At 52.0% G+C, this 19155-nt stretch overlaps 1 protein-coding gene across 4 annotated transcripts; it reads left to right on the plus strand.

Moving 5' to 3' along the window:
* Positions 1-803: 803 nt before the first annotated feature.
* Positions 804-17195, plus strand: Stx1b (syntaxin 1B). 4 transcript variants are annotated; one of them, XM_035442190.1, is made up of 11 exons: positions 804-833; positions 9778-9794; positions 9866-9929; positions 10103-10202; positions 10278-10352; positions 13082-13155; positions 13336-13444; positions 13616-13689; positions 16139-16276; positions 16377-16487; positions 16721-17195. In XM_035442190.1, the coding sequence occupies exons 1-11, from the start codon at positions 804-806 to the stop codon at positions 16799-16801; spliced, it is 873 nt and encodes a 290-aa protein (XP_035298081.1). In that variant the 3' UTR covers positions 16802-17195. The 4 variants fall into 4 exon arrangements, with proteins under 4 accessions (XP_035298081.1, XP_027260331.1, XP_035298082.1 ...); XM_027404530.2 differs by lacking the exon at positions 9778-9794 and having other exon boundaries at positions 9855-9929; XM_035442191.1 differs by lacking the exons at positions 9778-9794; positions 10278-10352 and having other exon boundaries at positions 9855-9929.
* The last annotated feature ends 1960 nt before the right edge of the window (positions 17196-19155 follow it).

A 19155-nucleotide genomic window follows, 5' to 3' on the forward strand; every position in this document is an offset into this window, starting at 1 on the left:
GTAGTGACCACCCTGTTCTTGTGGATGGATAAGCTGAAACCCACCAGCACCAGGGCACTCCTAGGTAGGGTGACGAATGATGTACAGAGCAAGTCCTATGTCCTTTTCAGCAAGCAATAGCCACATACAGGGTCAGGGTTGTTATTTCTAGTCCACAGAGCCTCCCGCAGAGCCGAAGGGACAGGATAAAAGTGGTCCTGTGTAGGCTCTCGGAGACACCCGTACATATACTCTACCTCTGCCCGGTTATTCCCTTAATTCACTGCCTCAGACCTTCTTTCTGCTGGTCCACCCCAACCGCTGTTCACCCAGCATCCCTGTCCCTGCCTTTGCATCTCTCCCTGTTTCTTGGGCTCTGCACGCCCCCACCCCCCCAGCGCGCGCACTTCTGGGCCTCCCCTGTGCCCCTCCCGTGGGTGCCCCTCCCTGGACTACAACCCCCAGGCGCCCCCAGCCCGGGGCGCTGCGCATGCCCCCTGCTCCCCGCCCCCTCCTGCTCCCCCTCCCGTCTCTTCCTCCTCACCTCCCTCCGCCCCCCTCCCCGCGCCTCGGCTCCCGCATCCCTCCATCCAACCCTGTGCCGCAGCCGCATCGCCACCGCAGCCCAGGCAGAGCCCAGTCGGCCCAGGCCCCTGTCTCTGCCTGGCCTCAGCTCCCCGCCCCCCCGCCGCGCACCTTACCCGCACATCCCTCGGAGGTCTAGTCCGGTGCCCCCAGACCCCGGCCTCCAGCACAGAGGCAGGAGGCAGAGAGAAGCAGCGGAGGCGGGAGGACGAAGAAGGGGAGGAGGAGCCCGTCGCAGGATGAAGGATCGGACTCAGGAGCTGCGGAGTGTGAGCTAGGGGGTGGGAGAGGTGGGGAGGCGGGACCCTGCATTTGGGGAGCGCGTGGGGATGGAGTGGCGGAGATTCTGGGCCATGGGGGGCAAATGGTAAGACTAGAGGTTGGAAGTCAGGAACCCTAACATCTCCTGGCACCTGATATCTCCAGTGAACCTGCAATTGGAGGACAGTGGCTGGAAGGAGTTGAAGGCCATTAAGACACAAGGGGGCAGGAGAGGTCTCAGGGGCCTGGGCAGCCCATATGCCCAGGAGGGCCCTGAGATCTGACCTGGGGATGGGAAAGAGTGAATGTCAAGAGAGGATGGGGGGACACCATTCTCCCTGGAGCAGGTTTATCAAATTGGACGGATGGAGATGGTTACTGGCCTGGCCGGGCCCAGTAGGACCCAGATTTGATATGCTATGGAGGACGGACACAGGTTGGGACAGGATGCCAGCACCTAGCAGTGGATGTAGTGTGTGGTGGTGTTCGTGATGTGTGTGTGTGTGTGTGTGTGTGTGTGTGTGCACGCAAGCGCACTGGTGTGTTGCTCCGTGGGGAGAGGGCACTGCTCACAGGGGAGAGTTGCGGGGGGGATGAGTACCCCTGGGCCAGAGCCTCGGCTGAGGTGACCCCCAAAGGTGGGAGAGGAGAGGAAGATCCACCCACCAGGTCACCGAATTGGGTTGTGTGACATAGGCCACATAGTGCTTGGGGGAACTGGGGCATGGGAGCAGTCCGGGGCAGCTGCTGGCGGCCAGGGCCCAGGCTCCAGGAGGCTGGCCGGCAGGGCTGGGGGAGGATAGGTCAGGAGGTTGCAGGGGAGCCTGCTCTTTGGAGGGACTGTGATGGCCTGATGAGAAAGGTTTCCGGGCGGGGGCGGCGGGGGGGGGGCACTGAAACATTTGGAGAATGACATGGGCCCAAAGAGGTTAGGAAGCAGTCTGCTGTGTGATGGTGGCCACTGGCCACTGTGTCCTGATGGAGTGGGTTATGCCAGAATTCCCAGAGATTGTTACTCCATCTGACAGATGAGGAAACTGAGGTCCAGGGATGGGAAGGGACTGCCTGCCCCAAGGTCACCAAGCAAGTGTACATGAAGTGTCGGCCAAATGGCTCAGGGGCCTCCAGGCTGCCAACTGACATGGGGCTACACCTCTCGGCCTTTGAAATACAAGTTTGAGAGTGGAGACAAAGAGCTCTGTTGTCAGAGAGCCTCTAAAGGCTGGACTTGGAGTTGGGGACCCCAGTTCACAGAGATACAGGGACTGCTCGTGGAGGCAGGTGGGAAGAAAGGAGGAGCTGACGGTCGAGGGAGGAGATAGGAAGGGTTATTTACTGCGTGAGGAAAATGATAGTAGCAATAGCAACTCTATTCTGCGTGTTTTATAGGAAATCACCTCTGATGACCGGCAATCCTATGAGGCTGGCGTTAGCATGATCTCATCTCACAGAAAAGGGAGCAGAGGCTCAGAGACGTTAAGGAACTTGGCCCAAGTTACATAGGTAGAAAAAGGCAGGATTCAAACCCAGACCAGCAGCAAGCCTAGATCAGTATCCAAACTCCCTCCAGGTGCAGTTGGCAAAGCCGGTTGTCATGGCAATCCCATTAAATTCCAACCAACTTCGTGGTAAGGTAGATAGGGAGTCTGCCTTGTCTAATATTTGGAAAACGAAAGCCCAGGGGGTTTAAATTTTCCCCAGGCCACACAGCTAAGCAAGGGAGAAAACAGAATTTGAACTCAGTTCCCCAGCAGCCAAGAACGGTCCATGGTACCCAAACCTAGAGGAATGTGATAGAGTGGGGGTGGGACCGTGGTAAAATTGGAGGGAGAGAAGAGTGGGGAGTCCTCTGAGTCAGGTCTCCCTGCCCAGAGGTGAGGAAACCTGTGGCCGGGGCTGCCGAGAGAAGCCAGGTGGCTGAGGCTGGAGGCTAATGATGTGGAGGGCTGCGGCTGAGGGGGCTGGGTGAGCACTGGTGGCTTTGTTGTTAGTCACAGCTTAGGGAAAGTGGAGGTTTGGGAGGGTGCGGGTGGGGTAGGCTAGATAGGCACTCCAGATGTCTGGAGTGTGAGAGTCTGCCAGAGTTGAGAGCCAAGCTATGGGAAGGCAGGAGGAGCTCAGCAGCCCGGAGGAGGACACGGTGAAGGGGCCTCAGGGATGCTAGCTGCAAGACCTGGTTGTCCTGCCAGCGCTCTGTAGTCTTCCCATGGAGTTTTCAAATCTGTTGAGCCTACTGAGACTGAGCGCTCACACTTGGAAGTCATTGTCTGGGCTTATGTCCTAACTTAGTTACTTCATGTGTGACCTTGGGTAAATTACTTAATCTGTCTAGTATTCAGGGTGGTTTGATGATGGTGGTGGGTGGGTTTTTGTTTGTTTTCTGGACTGTGTGTGTGTGTCTGTGTGTGTGCTTATCTCTGTATGTCTGTGTATTTGTGCATCTGTGCCTATATGTGTATATGTGTATCTGTGTGTCTGTGTGTGTATGTGTATAAGTTTCTGTGTGTGTGTGTGTGTGCCTGTGTGTATGTGCATGTGTGTATCTGTGTGTGTGCCTGCCTGTGTGGTTTTTTTTTTTTTTTTTTTTTTTTTTTTTTTTGTGTGTGTGTGTGTATGTTTCTGGAGTTGAACTGAGGGTATGGAATATACCAGGCAGGTACTATGTCATTGAACTACATCCCAGCCTCAGTCTCTTCATGGGTAATTTGAGTGTAATGGTACTCCCTGGTTCCACAGGGTTATTTGGAGAATTAAAAGTTGATTAATCCAGGGTGCCTAAGACAGGGCCTCGTGCACAGCAGTGCTGTGCAGTTGCTATACCCAAGTGACTTCTGAGTTTCTCTGGAGCATCACATAAACCCCTTGGATGACACCTAATTGATTTTGGAATTACCTGAGTGCTACAGGAAAAATGACAGACTTGCCCAGAAGTGCCAGAGGTACCACAGCTGGTGAAGCAGGGCTTTCTGTCTCAGGTTGCCCAGCACTGTTGGTTGGGAACTAGGAGGTACTAGGCTAGACATGGAGACTCTCAGTGGGAAGGCCTCAGTCGAGTAGGTGTCCTGGGTCCAAGGAGGAAGCCAACTGAGACATCAGAGGGTTGGGTGAGGAAAAACAGGAGGACATGTCCCAGCTTGGGGTGGGAGGGCAGGGGGAGGAAGGAGGGTGGGGAAGGGAGGCCAGGAAGCCTGCAGTGAGGATGGTCTCCCAGCTCGCAGAGCAGGCGGAGACTAGAGTGAACAGGTTCATTCCCTCCAATGCACTGGGCTTTTCTCTGCCCTGAGTTCTTTATACTTGTTTCTTCTGCCCAAGAATACTGTTCCCATTGCCTTAAGTTCAATTTCTCCCACATTGCAGCACGATTGGACTCCACTCAAATGTCACCTGCTCAGAAAGACCCTCCCTGGCCACCTGAATAAAGTGCCCCATGCATGTTTCACACACACACACACACACACACACACACACACACACACACTCCCGTTTATCTCCCTCTGCTGCTTCTCATATTTAAGCACTGTCTTACTCATTTTTCACTGTTTGTCCCCCCACAAATACCCCTTCAGCTACTTGGAGGCAAGTCCTTCCTTCTCTGGCTTGCTCGCCCCTAGTGCCAGTCATGTATATTTGTTAGATGAATGAGTGACTTGGGGAGGCAGGAAGAAGAACAGGAAGGGAGCAGGTGGGTTAGGTAGGACTAACAGAGGAAAAGGAGTGAAGAGCCAGGCTGGACCATGGGAGGTTGTGGGGGGAGGCCCAAGCTAAGGAGGCAGATGGGCAGGATGGTGAGGGGTGCAGGAGAGGGTCTGATGACGTAGTGCTTGCACCTTGAAGACCCTGGGTGGGCAGTATATGGTAGTGTGTGTGAGCATGTGTGTATCTGATACCCTCGGTTCAGTCTCCAATGCCACACACAGGTACACACGTGCACACACACACTCCAGAACCCTCTTGTTGCTGATGTGAAAAACTTGGACTTGAAGAAGCCAGATGGAAGCAGGGGGAGTGAATGGATGCCCCACACGGCCGAGGAAGCTTCAGAAGGTGACAGGAACTCTAATTAATCTCCTGAATCTTCCCAGGTGGTCAGCAGTTGGTGGACAGTGTCAAGCAATGCCCTGCCACCCACCAACATCTCATTGGCTGACCACCCTTGGGCAAGCTGTGTAATTCTTCTGTGCCTCTTTTTTCTTTATCTGTCAAACCTCGTGGAATGACTGTGGGATTAAATGTGAGGAGCTGCAAGCTGGACGTGGGCTCACACCTGTGATCCTAACACTTGAGAGGGTGAGGCAGGAGGATTGCTGCAAGTTGGAGGCTACTCTGGGCCACACAGTAGGACCCTGGAAAGAAGTCGGTGGAGGGACAGGGAAATAGGGGAGAGGGAGTGAGCAGAATCATTCTCTGTGGCCAGGTAGGGGTAGAGGGACTGCCTCCTGTCATTAGGATGCATGGAAAAACCTTGAGATTTGACAGGTCCCCATTTCAAGTTCCACCTCTGGCCTTGTTTGCTGTGAAGCACCCTGTCTGAGCTGTCCCCTCGTCTGTCACTCAGAAGACACAGGGGCTCACAGTCCACCTTCACTTCCCCCCTTGCAGCATTAGGCGTTTCCCTGCCTGTCTCATTGCTTCCTCCTGTCCTCTGTGGGAGGAGACTGCCTTTTGACAAAAGAAAGTGTGAGGCCTGGAAGGTGCAAGCCCACTTGCCAATTTAGCTGCAGCATGCATGCAGATTCACTGGCCTCTCTCTGCCTAAAGCTTTCCCACTTATAAAGGGGATGTGATAGTGTCTGTCTCAGGAGGCTGTTATAAGGAATGAGTAAGTCTAATGGTGATTCGGTTTATAATCCCAGCACTCAGGAAGTAGAGGCAGGAGGATTCCAAGTTAAAGGCTACCCTGAGCTACAGCAAGACTCTGTCTCAGAAAACCAAGAGCTGGCATGGTCACTCAATGACATTGTTGCCTAGCATGCATGAGGTCCTAGGTTCCATTCCCACCCTCCCCCTCCACAGACACTACAGAGAAAGAGAGAGAGAGAGAGAGAGACCCACACAGAGACACCACACACACATACACAGACACCATACACATACACACACAGACACTACAGAGAGAGAGACACACATACACACACATGTACACACAGATGCCACACACACACACAGACACCACACAGACACAGACACAGACACCACACAGAGACTCCCCCCCACACACACACATATAGACACCAGACACATACACACACAGACACTACAGAGAGAGACACCACACACACACAAATACCACACACAAACACACACACACAGACACCACACAATACACATACATAGATGCCACACACACACAGATACCACACACATACACACAGAGACACCACACACAAATACACACAGACACCACACATAAACACACACACAGATCAATAATGAATTAAAAGGGGAGCGTGTGCAGAATATACAGACAAGAACCCTGAACTTCCTAACGCTGTCTAAATGTTTGTCAGAGCTCAATTGTGTCACTCAAACAGAGTTATGTTTGTTTGTTTAAGACAGGGTCTTCCTATGCAAGTCCTGTCTGGTTTGGAACTGGCTGTGTAGACCAGCCTGGCCTTGTCCTCAAAGATTCACCTCCATCTACCTCTACTGTGATTAACAGTGTGAGCATGGCAGGTATATGTGTGTTCTTGAGACAGGATCGTATTCTGTAGCACTGGCTGAGCTGGAACTCACTTTCTTCAAACTCATGGCAATCCTTCTGCCTCCGCTTTCCATGCTGGGATTATAAGTATTTGCTCCTTACAGAGTTATTTATTTATTTACTGTGTATGAGTGTTTTGTCTGCATCTTCATCACAGGTGTGCCTGGTGCTACCAGAGGCCAGAGAGAATGTCTGGACTCCCTGGGCTTGGTGTTCCAGAGAGTTGTAAGCTGCCACGTGGGTCTTGGGATGGAGCCTGAGTCCTGTACAAGGGCAACCAGTGCTTTTCACCACTGAGCCATCTCTCCAGACCCTGTTTTTTTGTTTTGTTTTGTTTTTTAAGATTTTAAAATAGGGGCTGGAGAGATGGCTCAGAAGTTAAGAGCACTGGTTGCTCTTCCAGAGGTCCTGAGTTCAATTCCCAGCAACCACATGGTGGCTTACAACCATCTGTTATGAGATCTGGTGCCCTCATCTGGTGTGCAGATACACATGGAAGCAAAATGTTGGATACAAAATAAATAAATAAAATCTTTAAAAAAAAGATTTTAAAATAGATTATATTTTATTTTATTTTTGTTGTTTTTGAGACAAGGCTTCTTCTCTATGTAGTCTTGGCTGTCCTGGAACTCACTTGCTGTAGCCCAGGCTGGCCTCGAACTCAGAGAACTCCTGCCTCTGGGACTAAAGACGTGCATCACCACACCCAGCTCTAAAAAAGATTCTCTCTCTCTCTCTCTCTCCCTCCCCCCTCCTTCTGTGTGTGTGTGTGTGTGTGTGTGTATTGACATATGTGCTTGCTGAGTGCAGGAGCCTGCAGAGACCAGAAAAGGGCATCAGATCCCCTGGAGTGGAGTTACATACAGGTGGCTGTGAGCTGCCCCACATGGGTGCTGGGAACCGAACTTGGGTCCTCTGCAAGATCAATACACACTTTTAAGAGCTGAGCCATGGTCCAGCCCCTCCTTCCAGAGTTTTGAAGCTCAGAAGATGTGTAAGGCACCTGCAGGCACCTGCAGGCGACACTGGCAGGTGGCACTGTGGCTGGGTTGTCAGGACACACATCTTTCCCTGGCAGGAGCTGGCATGGGAGGGAAAGGAACCCGTGGCAAATAATTGCTAGGGAAGCAGAGCCTTGGGGGCAGCAGACCATGTTTCTGGACCACAGTGTCCTGGTCCTAGTCTGCCTTGGGCAAATCACTGTCCTTTGCCCACCCTGGCTTCATGCGCCTTCATCTGTGAAATGTGAACAGTATTTGTCCAGCTTTTCTCACTGGGCTGGAGAGCGAGGATCAAAAGGGATTATGAATGGAAACATGTTTGTACACACAGAGGAATTTTAGCTCTCTTTGTAATTATTAGCCGAACCAAATCATACTTAGGCCCTTCTACCTTTTTTCCCTTCTCAAGCGCAAGTAACTAAGTAGCTTGGATGATCTAGGAAGAATCTAAGGGAAGAGGCTTTGAAAACAGTAGGAGAAAGTGAAATCAGACTTTAGCAAGGACTTCCTCAAGTTGGCATGGGAAGGGAAAGAGCCAGAGAAGAGGAAGGTTCTCAGGTACCTAGACCAGCAAAGGGTCTACTGACCTCTATGAAGCTGGTCGAGGGCTGGGGGGGTGGTGGAAGATGGGAAGGTCAGCGGGAGGCTGTGGCCCTAGAAGCTGAGAAGCTGGGAAGCACCATAAGAAACTAGTATACCCTAAAGATGAGCCCTTCTGCTCAGAGGCTTGCAGAGCCAGTGTCTGCCAGGGCAGGTTGAGGCTGGAGAAGCCGGAAGTCCTAGTGGGGTCTTTGAGACCCTCGAGTTTTGTTTGAGCAAGACCTGGGCCGAATCGAGTGACTGTCTGGCCTCATCAGGAGGGCTCTTCTGGGTTGTGCTGGTCCCAGAGCTGCCTAGGTTCTATGGATTGCAAGCGATCTTGGTGTCTTGGTGGCATCTTGGTCCCATCTGGCTCTGTGTAGGTTCAGTCTGAACAGATGCATCTTAGCCAAGTGCGGTTCCTTCTTAGTCTGTCGTCTGGGATCTGCTACAGACGGGTCAACTCTCTGCTTCAGGTCCCAGTGGCTCCACTTCCAGGCAGCTGCTGTTCGGCTCCTGTCTCGATTTCATGAAGGCTCTCTTGGCTACATTCTGGCTCAACTCTGGCTCAACCTGTCTGGGATTCAGGCTGACCCCTTTAACTTTCCACTGGGGCTGATTAGGGTTCCAGACTTAATGTCAGTCGATGGCTGAGCTAACTTTGCCCTGAGAATTTTGTCCCAAGCAAAGCTGAGTGGGGATCCCAGGGGAGCCCTCTTGTGCCTTCTGCCCAACTGGCTGAGAATGCAGTCCTGGGACTCAGAGGTAAGGTGACTAGGCAGTACCCTCTTCCCCTCCGTGTCCTGGGGACACGGCTGCAGGTCTGTGTGCAGTGAATGTCAGCGTGGCAGTGTGGCTCCATGTGGGTGTTGGGGGCCTATTTCAGGGTGCCTGTGTGTCAGCTCTTCTGTCTGTGTCACTGGTCTGCCTGGAGATGGCAGTGTGGGTGGGTAAATCCCTTTGTGTCTCTGAGCTCTGAGGGTGGAGGGCTGAGCAGCTGGAGGTTCAACTGGGAAATCCGAGTCAGAGAGAGTTGGTGGGTGTAGGGTTGGAAGGGAGTGGAAGAAAGTGAGTGGGGGAAAGAAGGGTCTCCCACTGCAGAGTGTGGGGGTGGGAGGAGGAAAGCGGAGGAAGCAGGTCGGAGTGCCGCCGACATGGCTCAGCCAGTCCTCACTGGGCCTGGCTGTGCTTGCTCAACTTGGCATCAACCACCGGCAGCTTGGCAGCCATGTGACCTGCCATAAGGGAATGAATGGTCAGGGCAGGGCAGGGAAAAGGGAGACCCGAGCAGGCACTGCTAGGGGATGGTGGGAAGCTTCACAGCCTGGGAAACCATTCTAGAATCCTCCTTGGAGATCAGAGACGACTATCACAAAGATAGAGTTTAGCTGGTTGTTGAAATATTGAAATTTGTCTCTACCCAGCAGTCAATAGCATCAGCCTCGACTAATGTCTCTTTCTAGGGAGACTCTGAAGACATGAGGCTGTTCCTACCTCAGAGATTGCCTTTAGCTGACTCCCTTTAAGGTACCGGGGCAACTAAAACATTGTTCTTCAAGATCTCCAGTGCTGGCTCCAGTGTTGGTGTCCTTGCCATCCCTCCTGACTAGGACCCTTCCCTAGTTTCTGAGCCTAGAACTGGTACCATCCATGTATGTGTGGCAGGGAGAGGACCAGAGAACAAGAGAGTCAACCTTGGGGAACAGGGTACAGACTGCTCATGGATCTGGCCCTGCTTTGCTTTCCAGGCAAAAGACAGTGATGATGAGGAGGAGGTGGTCCACGTGGACGGAGACCACTTTATGGATGAGTTCTTTGAACAGGTAGGACTCCCGACACCCCGACCCATAACCTGCCCCTTCCCAACAACTTCCTTTGCCATGTGCACCCCCTCTTTCCTGCATACTCCTTGGCCTTCTGGGTTTAGCCCATTTCGTTGAGCACTGACTGGTTGTCCTGATTCCCTGGGTGAGGTGTCACTGGTTTCCTGCCCCAGGTGGAAGAGATCCGAGGCTGCATCGAGAAACTGTCTGAGGATGTGGAGCAGGTGAAGAAACAGCACAGCGCCATCCTTGCTGCCCCCAACCCGGATGAGAGTGAGTGCTGCTTCAGGGGACTCAGGGCTTGGGGTCCCACCCAGGTTCTCACTCTGCTCTTTGCCCTTCCCCCAGAGACTAAACAGGAGCTGGAGGACCTCACGGCAGACATCAAAAAGACTGCAAACAAGGTCCGATCCAAGTTGAAAGGTGAGGAATGCAATCCTGCAATTGCAGAGAAAGATCTCTGCCCTGCATTGCACAAAACAGGTCTCTGTAAGCAGTGCTCACAGGCTTCTGGGGGCCAGATTCCCACTTTTTCCCACATTCGTTGGAGACACATGACAGGGAAGTGAGCTGGGTAGGGTTTCCTCCTGACTGCACCTGAGAGCCATCAATCAGAGAAATACAGATTTCCAGTCAGTCAGGGTGGTGACAACCTATAATCCCAGAACTCAGGAGGCTGCAACTGGAAAACTGGGAGTTCCTGATGCGTGTGGACTATATAGTGAGACCCTGTTTCAAAAAACCCAGGAAGGAAGGAGGGGTAAAAATGAGAGAAACATACTCCTCCAAGAGGTTTGAATTTTTGTTCAGTCCTCATTTGTCCCGAACAGGCTCTGAGCACGACACAGAGCACCCAGTAGGTGGCTCAGCAAATGCTTCTGAATTAGTGTCCTCGGTTCAGGACAGATTGGACTGTGTGGCTGACATCAGGGGCTGGCATGCTTTCAGGAGGGCCTTGCCAAACGCTCATGTATTTGCTCTAATTTAAGGACTTGGGTGCTGGTAATAAGCACCTTCCTTCAAAGCACTGTGGGTTGGGAACCTCCTTGTCTGCTGGTGCCAGAGGAATAGCAGCAGTAAGGAGCGGCCACTGGTGTAATTCGGCAGCATAAGACAGTTACCAAGTGTCTGCAGCACTGCGGCCCATTGCCCTTTAGTGAAGGCCTGTCCCCCAAAACCTGCCTGGGGAGATGAGGAAACAGGCTAGTGTCCTATTGGACTTAATTGAAGGCCATGTGTAAGCCTTTGATGCTGACCTGTAAAGACAAGCCCTTTGCACTCAGTGAGCGTGCTCTGGGGACATGTTCATACAATCGACATGGAGGCGTCCAGCCCCCGATGTCAGCTCACTATGGACAGTTCCTGTCCTTGGTTTGCTTATCAGTATAGTTGGGGAAACTGAAGCAATTACAAGATGTTCTTTTTTTTCTTCTGTTTTTGACAACAAAATATTTTTTCTCCAGATGAAGTCTTACCAAGAATCTCAAATACGAAACATAGAAGTTGCCAGATGTGGTAGCCTTTAGGCTCAGCACTAGGGAGGCAGAGGCAGGTGGATCTCTATGGGTTTGTAGCCAGCCCGGTCTACATTGTGAGTTCCAGGCAGCCAGAGTTGTAAGGTGACATTCTCAAAACAAATATCATAAAAGTCGGTTGCAGTCAGCTATAGTGTGCCCCTATAACTTTAGCATTTGGTAGGCTGAGATGGGGGGGTTCACAGTCCCAGGACTGGGTGGTTTCTTCAGGTCCGTTGTGTCCTGATGTAGAACATTTTCTAGAAGACCATGAGGGAAGCCTAATGGTCAGGGGTTCAGAAATAGGTCCACACGGAAGACAAGAAAAGTGAAGGCAGTTTCAAGAAACTGACCTGACCAAGAAAAAACATCCCCATCTTTTTTAGATGGTGGCATCAGGGTGACTTTGATGAGTTATCTCAGGAATTCAAACCCCAGCTTCTAGTGTGGAATACCAACCAGTATCACTGGGTTCCCAGAATTGCTGTAAAAGACCCCTCTATCTACACTCGGTCCTAACCCCAGGTCTCACAGTTCAGCCCAGCAGGACCAGCAGGTCCCTGGTCATGTGTGCCTGGTACTTTCTGTGCACCGGCACAGCCAGTGATAGCACTGGGTCATTGTTCCTGCTTTTGCTTGCAGGAGAGCCTTGAGGGACCATCTAGCTCCATTCCTCCCCAACTGCCATTAGAACAGAGATGGTACTCTCAGGATTGTCCCAGAGCCCCTGAGTCTAAGCACCCTGGCTGTTTGTCCCTGCTACACTTTCTGATGCGACCTGAAGGAGCTGTTACTGCAAGCTTTTCTCAGAAAATCTGAGTGATGAGTCAGGAATCCATGGCCCAGAAGCAGTACAAAACATCCGTTAGAAGTGGAAACTGAGCCAGGCTGTGGCGGTGCACGCCTTTGATTCTAGCACTCCGGAGGCAGATGCAGGCGGATCTCTGAGTTCAAAGGCCAGCCTGGTCTATAGGGAGGCCGAGTTCCAGACAGCCAGGCTACACAGAGAAACCTTGTCTCTGAAAACCAAAAAGTAAAATAAAGAAGTAAAACTCACAGGACAGGCAGGGCAGAAGGAGAGCTAAGTTTCCTCAGTTAGAACATCCACCTGTAAGTTATAGAATTCTCATGGAAGGAATGGCCACCAAAAAAACGGCAGAAGGGGGGCGCTTCTCAGCTACTCAGAAAGTTGAGGCAGAAGTGTCTTTGAGTCCACAAGTTCCGGGCAATGTAACAGCATCCTGTCTTTAAAAGAAAAAAATAAAATGGTGGTGGGTTTTGCTTCTTGTTCAGAGGTGAGAGGAAATGGAGACTACTTTGGGGGGTGTCCCCTCTAATGGATTGGCTATATTCCCCTCGTGGGCTTGGGTTCTTTCCAAGGCAAAACCCTTCCATCAGAACAAACCTTCTGTCTGGTGACCTTTTGACTCTGTCTCTCCCTGCCTGCCTTAGGAAACCCTCAGATCCCTGGGCCTGTGTACTTGGTTGGCAGCCTGCAAAACTATACCCCACCGTAGTTCCTTTCATGGAGCATGGTGCCTCTTCCCCAAGCCTGGAACCTGCCTCTTCCTACACCCCAGATCCCGGTCCCCTGCCAGCCCCCTGATCTCCAACCTATCGCTGCCTTCTCTCCCGCAGCGATCGAGCAAAGCATTGAGCAGGAGGAGGGGCTGAACCGTTCCTCCGCGGACCTGCGCATCCGCAAGACGCAGGTAGGCTCGGGGTGCAGAGGACCAGCCCGGGCTGGAGTGGTCTCTGTGGGGGGCTTTGGGCGGGGTTGTGGCAGAGAGCAGAGCTGCCACAGGATAGGGCAGGATGGGAGGCTGGTGCGGCAGCCTCCTCAGCCTTGCGTCTGTCCCCGACGACCCGCTGTGTCTTTCCCGATTCTCTAGCACTCCACACTCTCGAGGAAGTTCGTGGAGGTAATGACCGAGTATAACGCAACCCAGTCCAAGTACCGGGACCGCTGCAAGGACCGCATCCAGCGGCAGCTGGAGATCAGTGCGTGTGCCCCTCCTTTCCCCAAACTCCTTTCCCAACAGGCCCCTCCAGGTGGTTCCTCCCTGGAGCCAGCACCTGGCCTGAGCCTGGTGGAAGGGTGGGTCCTGGGTTCCTGCTTCCTTCATCTCACCACCCCAGGCCTGCTTCCTGAACAGTCCTTTCTCTCCACAGCTGGCAGGACGACTACTAATGAAGAACTGGAAGATATGTTGGAAAGTGGGAAGCTGGCCATCTTCACAGACGATGTGAGCCCCTGGGCCGGGTCAGGGTCTATCGGGAAAATGTTTGCCTCTCCCCTATCCACCCTGGAATATCAGACAAAGGACAGTTTGAACCAAGAACTGGGAGATTCCATGGGGGCAGGGCAGGAAGACGGCTCCTTAAAAATGGTTTGATAGTGCTCTGCCAAGCATTGTTCTACACTTGCAGGACTTTTTGTTTTATTTTTTGGTACAGGATCATGTTATGTGGCACAGGCTTGTTTCAAACTCCCAATCCTCTTGCCTCCTCGAAGGGGTGTACCACTATTTCTAGCTTCATTTAATGTTCCCCATAATCTCAGAGGTGGCCCATTTCACAGATGAAGAAAATTGGGCCAGAAGGTGAAATAATTTGCGAAGAACTCAACTCCACAGTCTAATTTAGAGTCAGAGCTCTTGTATGGTGACTGATCGGCAGGAACCCCTAGACCCGTCCTGAAGCATGGCATTCTCTATGACTTGGTTCTGAAGGCTTTTCTTTTGGTTGCCTTATGCTTTCCACATTGCCTTGTTCTGTTCTGTGTGAGTGGATGGGCTTTCCCCAAATCCAAGTTCTCTTTCTCCTTGTGGACATGTGCTCTGGCCTGCCCAGCCCTGTCTCCATTTCTGCCTCTGTGGCCAGACAACTTTGGGAAATGGGTGTAGACTGGGTGTAAAGTATTCGCCATGATTGTCTGACAGTTTGCAGTAAAGTGGTATTTGAATAGTTGGTTTTTGTTGAATTAACCCTGGGCAGATAGGTTGTGGGCCAGTTAGACACTCTTCCTCCTCCCAGTACAGCTCTCCTCAGGCTGTCTGTCTCTCTGTATGAGACAGGAGAGGACCCGGGTGGGTGACTCCAAGAGGTCTCACTTTAGTGGGCAAGAGTTGACCTCTGGCCAGGCATGGTGGTGCACAACTTTGATCCCAGCAGTTGGGAGGCCAAAACAGGAAGGTCTCTGTGAGTTCAAGTCCAGCCTGGTCTACATAGCTTCCAGGACGGCCAGGACTTATATGGAGAGACCTGCCTCAAACATGCACACACACACACACACACACACACACCAACAAAAAGAGTTGACCTCTACTCCCTGGCATTCCATTGTGGCAGTGGACACCACCTTTACGAAACTCTCTCGGTTTCACAATATCAGTGGTTTTGAGCCTGGACAAGGGCTCAGGAAACTGCACATGAGCCCTGTGTGTTTGTTGGCTGGGTTATTAATACTGGAGTGAAGGAAGATGCCAGTCAGATGGACCTGAAGAGACAGTGGGGTATGGGGAGAGATGCGTTAGTGGTTACAGCACCAGAGCCCAGTTCCCAACAACTATGTCAGGGCTTCACAACTTCCTGTAATACCAGCTCCAGGGGATTCAAACCCCTTGACCCGTGTGGACACTGTGTTTACACTCACGGGCAAACACATGTATACATTTAAAATATCTACAATAAAAAAGAGAAGCAAATGAGCTTTTAGATATGAGAATATTGGCAAAGCGTAATCAAAAGTGTAGGGAGATGGGGGCAGCTGTTGGATGGCCTTGGCTCTTCCAATAGGTCAGGGAATATCGGTAGAAGGGCTCTGTTTTGGGAGTGAGCTTGGAGCAGGGGAGAGTGAAAGGGTGTGTGTGGGGTGTTTCTCCCGATGTGTGGGGAGGGACTTAGGGAAGGAGAGGATAGGTGTGACAGCCTACTGTTTCTAAACTCAGCAAGGGGCCAATGGCCCAGGTCAGGAGCAAAGGGGACACTGCAGCTGTGAGCTGGGATTTCTCCTGATCTCTTGAGGCCCGTGTGCATTGTGTTCTCATGACTTCCCTGCTTCACCTCACGCAGGCTTCTGTCAACTTATGGGCACACTGCCTTCACGTTTGAGCCTCCCTGTCTGTCGTGGCTTTCCGCCTGCTGTGTGTCTCCATCACCTGCCGGCTTTGAGCATCTTCCTTCCCTGGGCTTCCCTTATGTGTGCACTACTCCAGGGAGCCCTGGGGTGAGAGTGTGGGCTCTCTTCTCTACAAGCTTTATTTCTTGTAATTCAACAAACTTCTCTTTGATGCTTTTGGTGTTCCAGGGATTGTTCAGCAATACACACACAAACTCACTCAGCTACACAACAATCTTCTGAGATAGCACTACTGTGATCCATGTTTTTGTTTTTTTGTTTTTTTCCCAGACAGGGTTTCACTGTGTAGCCTTGGCTGTCCTGGAACTCCTTAAGTAGACCAGGCTGGTCTTGAACGCTCACAGAGATCCGCCTGCCTCTGCCTCCCAAGTACTGGGATCAAAGGCGGGTGCCACCACACCTGGCTTATGATCCATATTTTCTAGGTCGTGCTAACAAGATCCAGAAGAGGGTAAAAACTGCCCAAGGATTTGAACCCCGCCCCTCCAACTGTTAAGTTGAAGCTGTTGCATGGCAAAGGTTGGTCACAGCCCTTTCTTCCCCTATCACCCTAGATCAAAATGGACTCCCAGATGACGAAGCAGGCACTAAATGAGATTGAGACCAGGCACAATGAGATCATCAAACTGGAGACCAGCATCCGAGAGCTGCACGATATGTTTGTGGACATGGCCATGCTCGTAGAGAGTCAGGTACAGGCTGCACCAGTCTGGGAGCCCCCCTGAACCCCACCCTAGGTTGCCTTTTCCAACTCGACCCTCCTGATTCCCTCTTCACTTTCCTTGTCTGCAGGGCGAGATGATTGACCGCATTGAATACAATGTGGAACATTCCGTGGACTATGTGGAACGAGCTGTGTCCGACACCAAGAAAGCTGTGAAATACCAGAGCAAGGCTCGGAGGGTAAGCCAGTGGAGGCGGCCTGACGGAGCGGGTGGGAGGCCAGTGGGGGTGGCAGTTATGAAATGGGTGAGAGGCCTTATCTCTGGCTCTGACCTCTTCCTGTTTCTGTTTTCTCTCCCCTCTCTTTCCTTATGTCCCACATCCTAACTCTCCCTTCATCTGTCTGTCTGTCTGTCTGTCTGTCTGTCTGTCTGTCTCTCTCTCCCTCTTTCCCCTAATCTTTCCACCTGCAGAAGAAAATCATGATCATCATTTGCTGTGTGGTGCTGGGGGTGGTCTTGGCGTCATCTATTGGGGGAACACTGGGCTTGTAGGCCCCTACCCTTCTCTTCCCTAGGTCCCTCCCCACACATCGGGAGCAATATCCCCACCACCCTTCACTCTCCCCTGCTCCAAGCTCACTCCCAAAACAGACCCAGGCAGTTCCAGCTCCTCTCACCCTCACCGCAGACCCTGGAGTCCCTGGCTCTCACCTTGCCATGGATCCCCCCCTCTACTTTGCCGCACATAGATAGCAGCAGGCGTGATCACACATGCACACCAACATGCATGCCGCGGGCACATGCTCAAGATGTGTGGACACCCCAGTGTGTGTGTACTTGTGCAGATGTGTGTAGATGCCCTGAACCTTTTCTTGCTGGCACCTCCATCCTGTGTGGTCTGAACTTCCCTATCTGGTTGCTGTGCAGACTGTGGCTGAGTATAACACAGCAGCCCACCATGCCACAACCTGTCTTTTGTGAATAGACATATGTGTAGGATAGGCATGCGTGTGTGCGTGCGTGAGTGAGTGTGTGTGTGTGTGTGTGTGTGTGTTTGTGTGCGCGCGTGCGCACATGTGCATGAACGTGTGTGCATAAATCTGTGGCCGTACAGTGTGTGTACATGGAGTTTTGTAAGTGTGAAAACCCAATGCAAATGCAATTCCTCCACTGACCTTCTCTCCTATCTGCTACATTTGGAGTGGGAGCTATGTGTGAAGAAAATTCACACCTTCAGAGCATCCAGGGAGGCCCAGAGACCATGGCACACATCTCAAGTGATGTAGAACAAATTTACAAACTCTCCTGGCTCAGTTACTGTCAGGGGTTGCATCAAGTCCCGTGTGTGTGTGTGTGTGTGTGTGTGTGTGTGTGTGTGTGTGTGTGTGTGTGTGTGTTGAGCCTTGGAGTTCAGGAGAGGCAAGTGGAAGTCTGGGTAAATGATGAACAGCCTGTCTTAGTTCGTATGAATGTGTATTTCCCCAACAGATGATGTAAAGGGCTTGTGTGTGTGTGTGCGCGCGTGTGTGCGTGTGCGTGTGTGTGGTGTTGATAGTTTTCTCTTCAGATAGAGCTATCCATGCTGTGAATCAGACACTAGTTTGGGTCGGGACAGATGTCTGTTTCTAAGCTACCTGGAATTTGACTCTGTGTGTGTACGTGTACATCTTTGGGGACTTTCTATACGTTTCTGCTTCTGCATGTGACATGCACACACACTTCTTTTTAAGGACGTGCTCCCCAGGTTTGTTTCTGCAGACTTAGTGCTCCCTCACTTCCCTCAGAACAGCAGTCACACACACGGCTCCAGCAGGAGTGTGCAAGTGGTGCTTCCTCCCTCCCCAGACCGTCTGATGGGAACACACACCCAGACTCTACCTTTCTGTTTCTGCCTGACAGTAGCACTGAGCCTTGGACAGCTAGCACATCCTAGTGTGTTCATAAATGCTGAGGCACGGGAAGTTCAGAAAGGTGGCCACACATTAGTGCTGGGGCCTCACACATGAACAGCATGGTGCCCACCCTGGGCCACACCCATTTGCACATAAACTGTCTCCTGGAAGGAGTGTGGTGGGCCTAAGGAGGTAAGATGTCAAGGGCTGCTCCAGGCAGGCAGGAAATCATGGCATTTCCTCTTCCTGCCTCTCAGACTCACTCAGAAGCTATAGTTTGTTCTCACTGCCTTAGCTGATGCTCTGGACTCTTCCTCAAGAAACTTGGGTTTGGATAACTGGATTTCACACATACCCGAGTGGTTACTTAGGGCCGTCCTTGAATCTGTCCCTCGGACATGTGTACTGCCATGGTCATGTACTGCAGCTGGGTGACAGGGAGGGTGAGACAGGGATTGTTCTTTGGTGGTGAGGAGTGGAGGAACCCTTCCTTCCATGTGTGGATGGCTGTGCATTTTGTGGGTTCTCTGGGAGTAGGCAGGAGGAAAATGGGATAAAGGACTGTAGTAGAAGTCCTGCCCTGGAGTAGGGTTGCCATGTGTGTACACAAGTGTGTGCAGGACCTGGGGAGAAGGAAGAGTGGGAGAACTCTGCAAATATGACTTTTCAGATGATGAGACTTATGAGCAAGCCCCGACAGTGTATCTCTTCCCCACCTAGCTGTTTGAGCTCTGCCCACCTGGTGTGTGTGTGTGTGTGTGTGTGTGTGTGTGTGTGTGTGTGCATATGCATGCGTGTGTCCACATGTATGTATCCCAGGTTAGCTGTGCTGAGGAGGGAGCCTGGCTATCCATTTCCAGAATACTCTTTGGCAGGACAGGAGTCCGCCCAGAGCCTACTGCCCCCATCCTTGGCTTCTTTGGAGATGTCAGAGGGGGCCAGGCCCCAGCATCCTTCAGCCCAGCCAGAACTCCCTTTAACCCAGGTGTTCCCAGCAGCCTCCCTGGCACCCAC

The sequence above is a fragment of the Cricetulus griseus genome, chromosome 3 (assembly GCF_003668045.3).
Source record: "Cricetulus griseus strain 17A/GY chromosome 3, alternate assembly CriGri-PICRH-1.0, whole genome shotgun sequence".
Taxonomy (NCBI): Eukaryota; Metazoa; Chordata; class Mammalia; order Rodentia; family Cricetidae; genus Cricetulus; species Cricetulus griseus.

What these genes read in the sequence shown, in the direction of transcription:
- Stx1b (XM_035442190.1), top strand. Translation starts at nt 804, where the DNA reads ATGAAGGATCGGACTCAGGAGCTGCGGAGT. An exon ending in TGGATGAGTTCTTTGAACAG is followed by an intron (nt 9,930 to 10,102) that starts GTAGGACTCCCG and finishes TTCCTGCCCCAG; the next exon opens with GTGGAAGAGATCCGAGGCTG. An exon ending in CCAGCGGCAGCTGGAGATCA is followed by an intron (nt 13,445 to 13,615) that starts GTGCGTGTGCCC and finishes TTCTCTCCACAG; the next exon opens with CTGGCAGGACGACTACTAAT.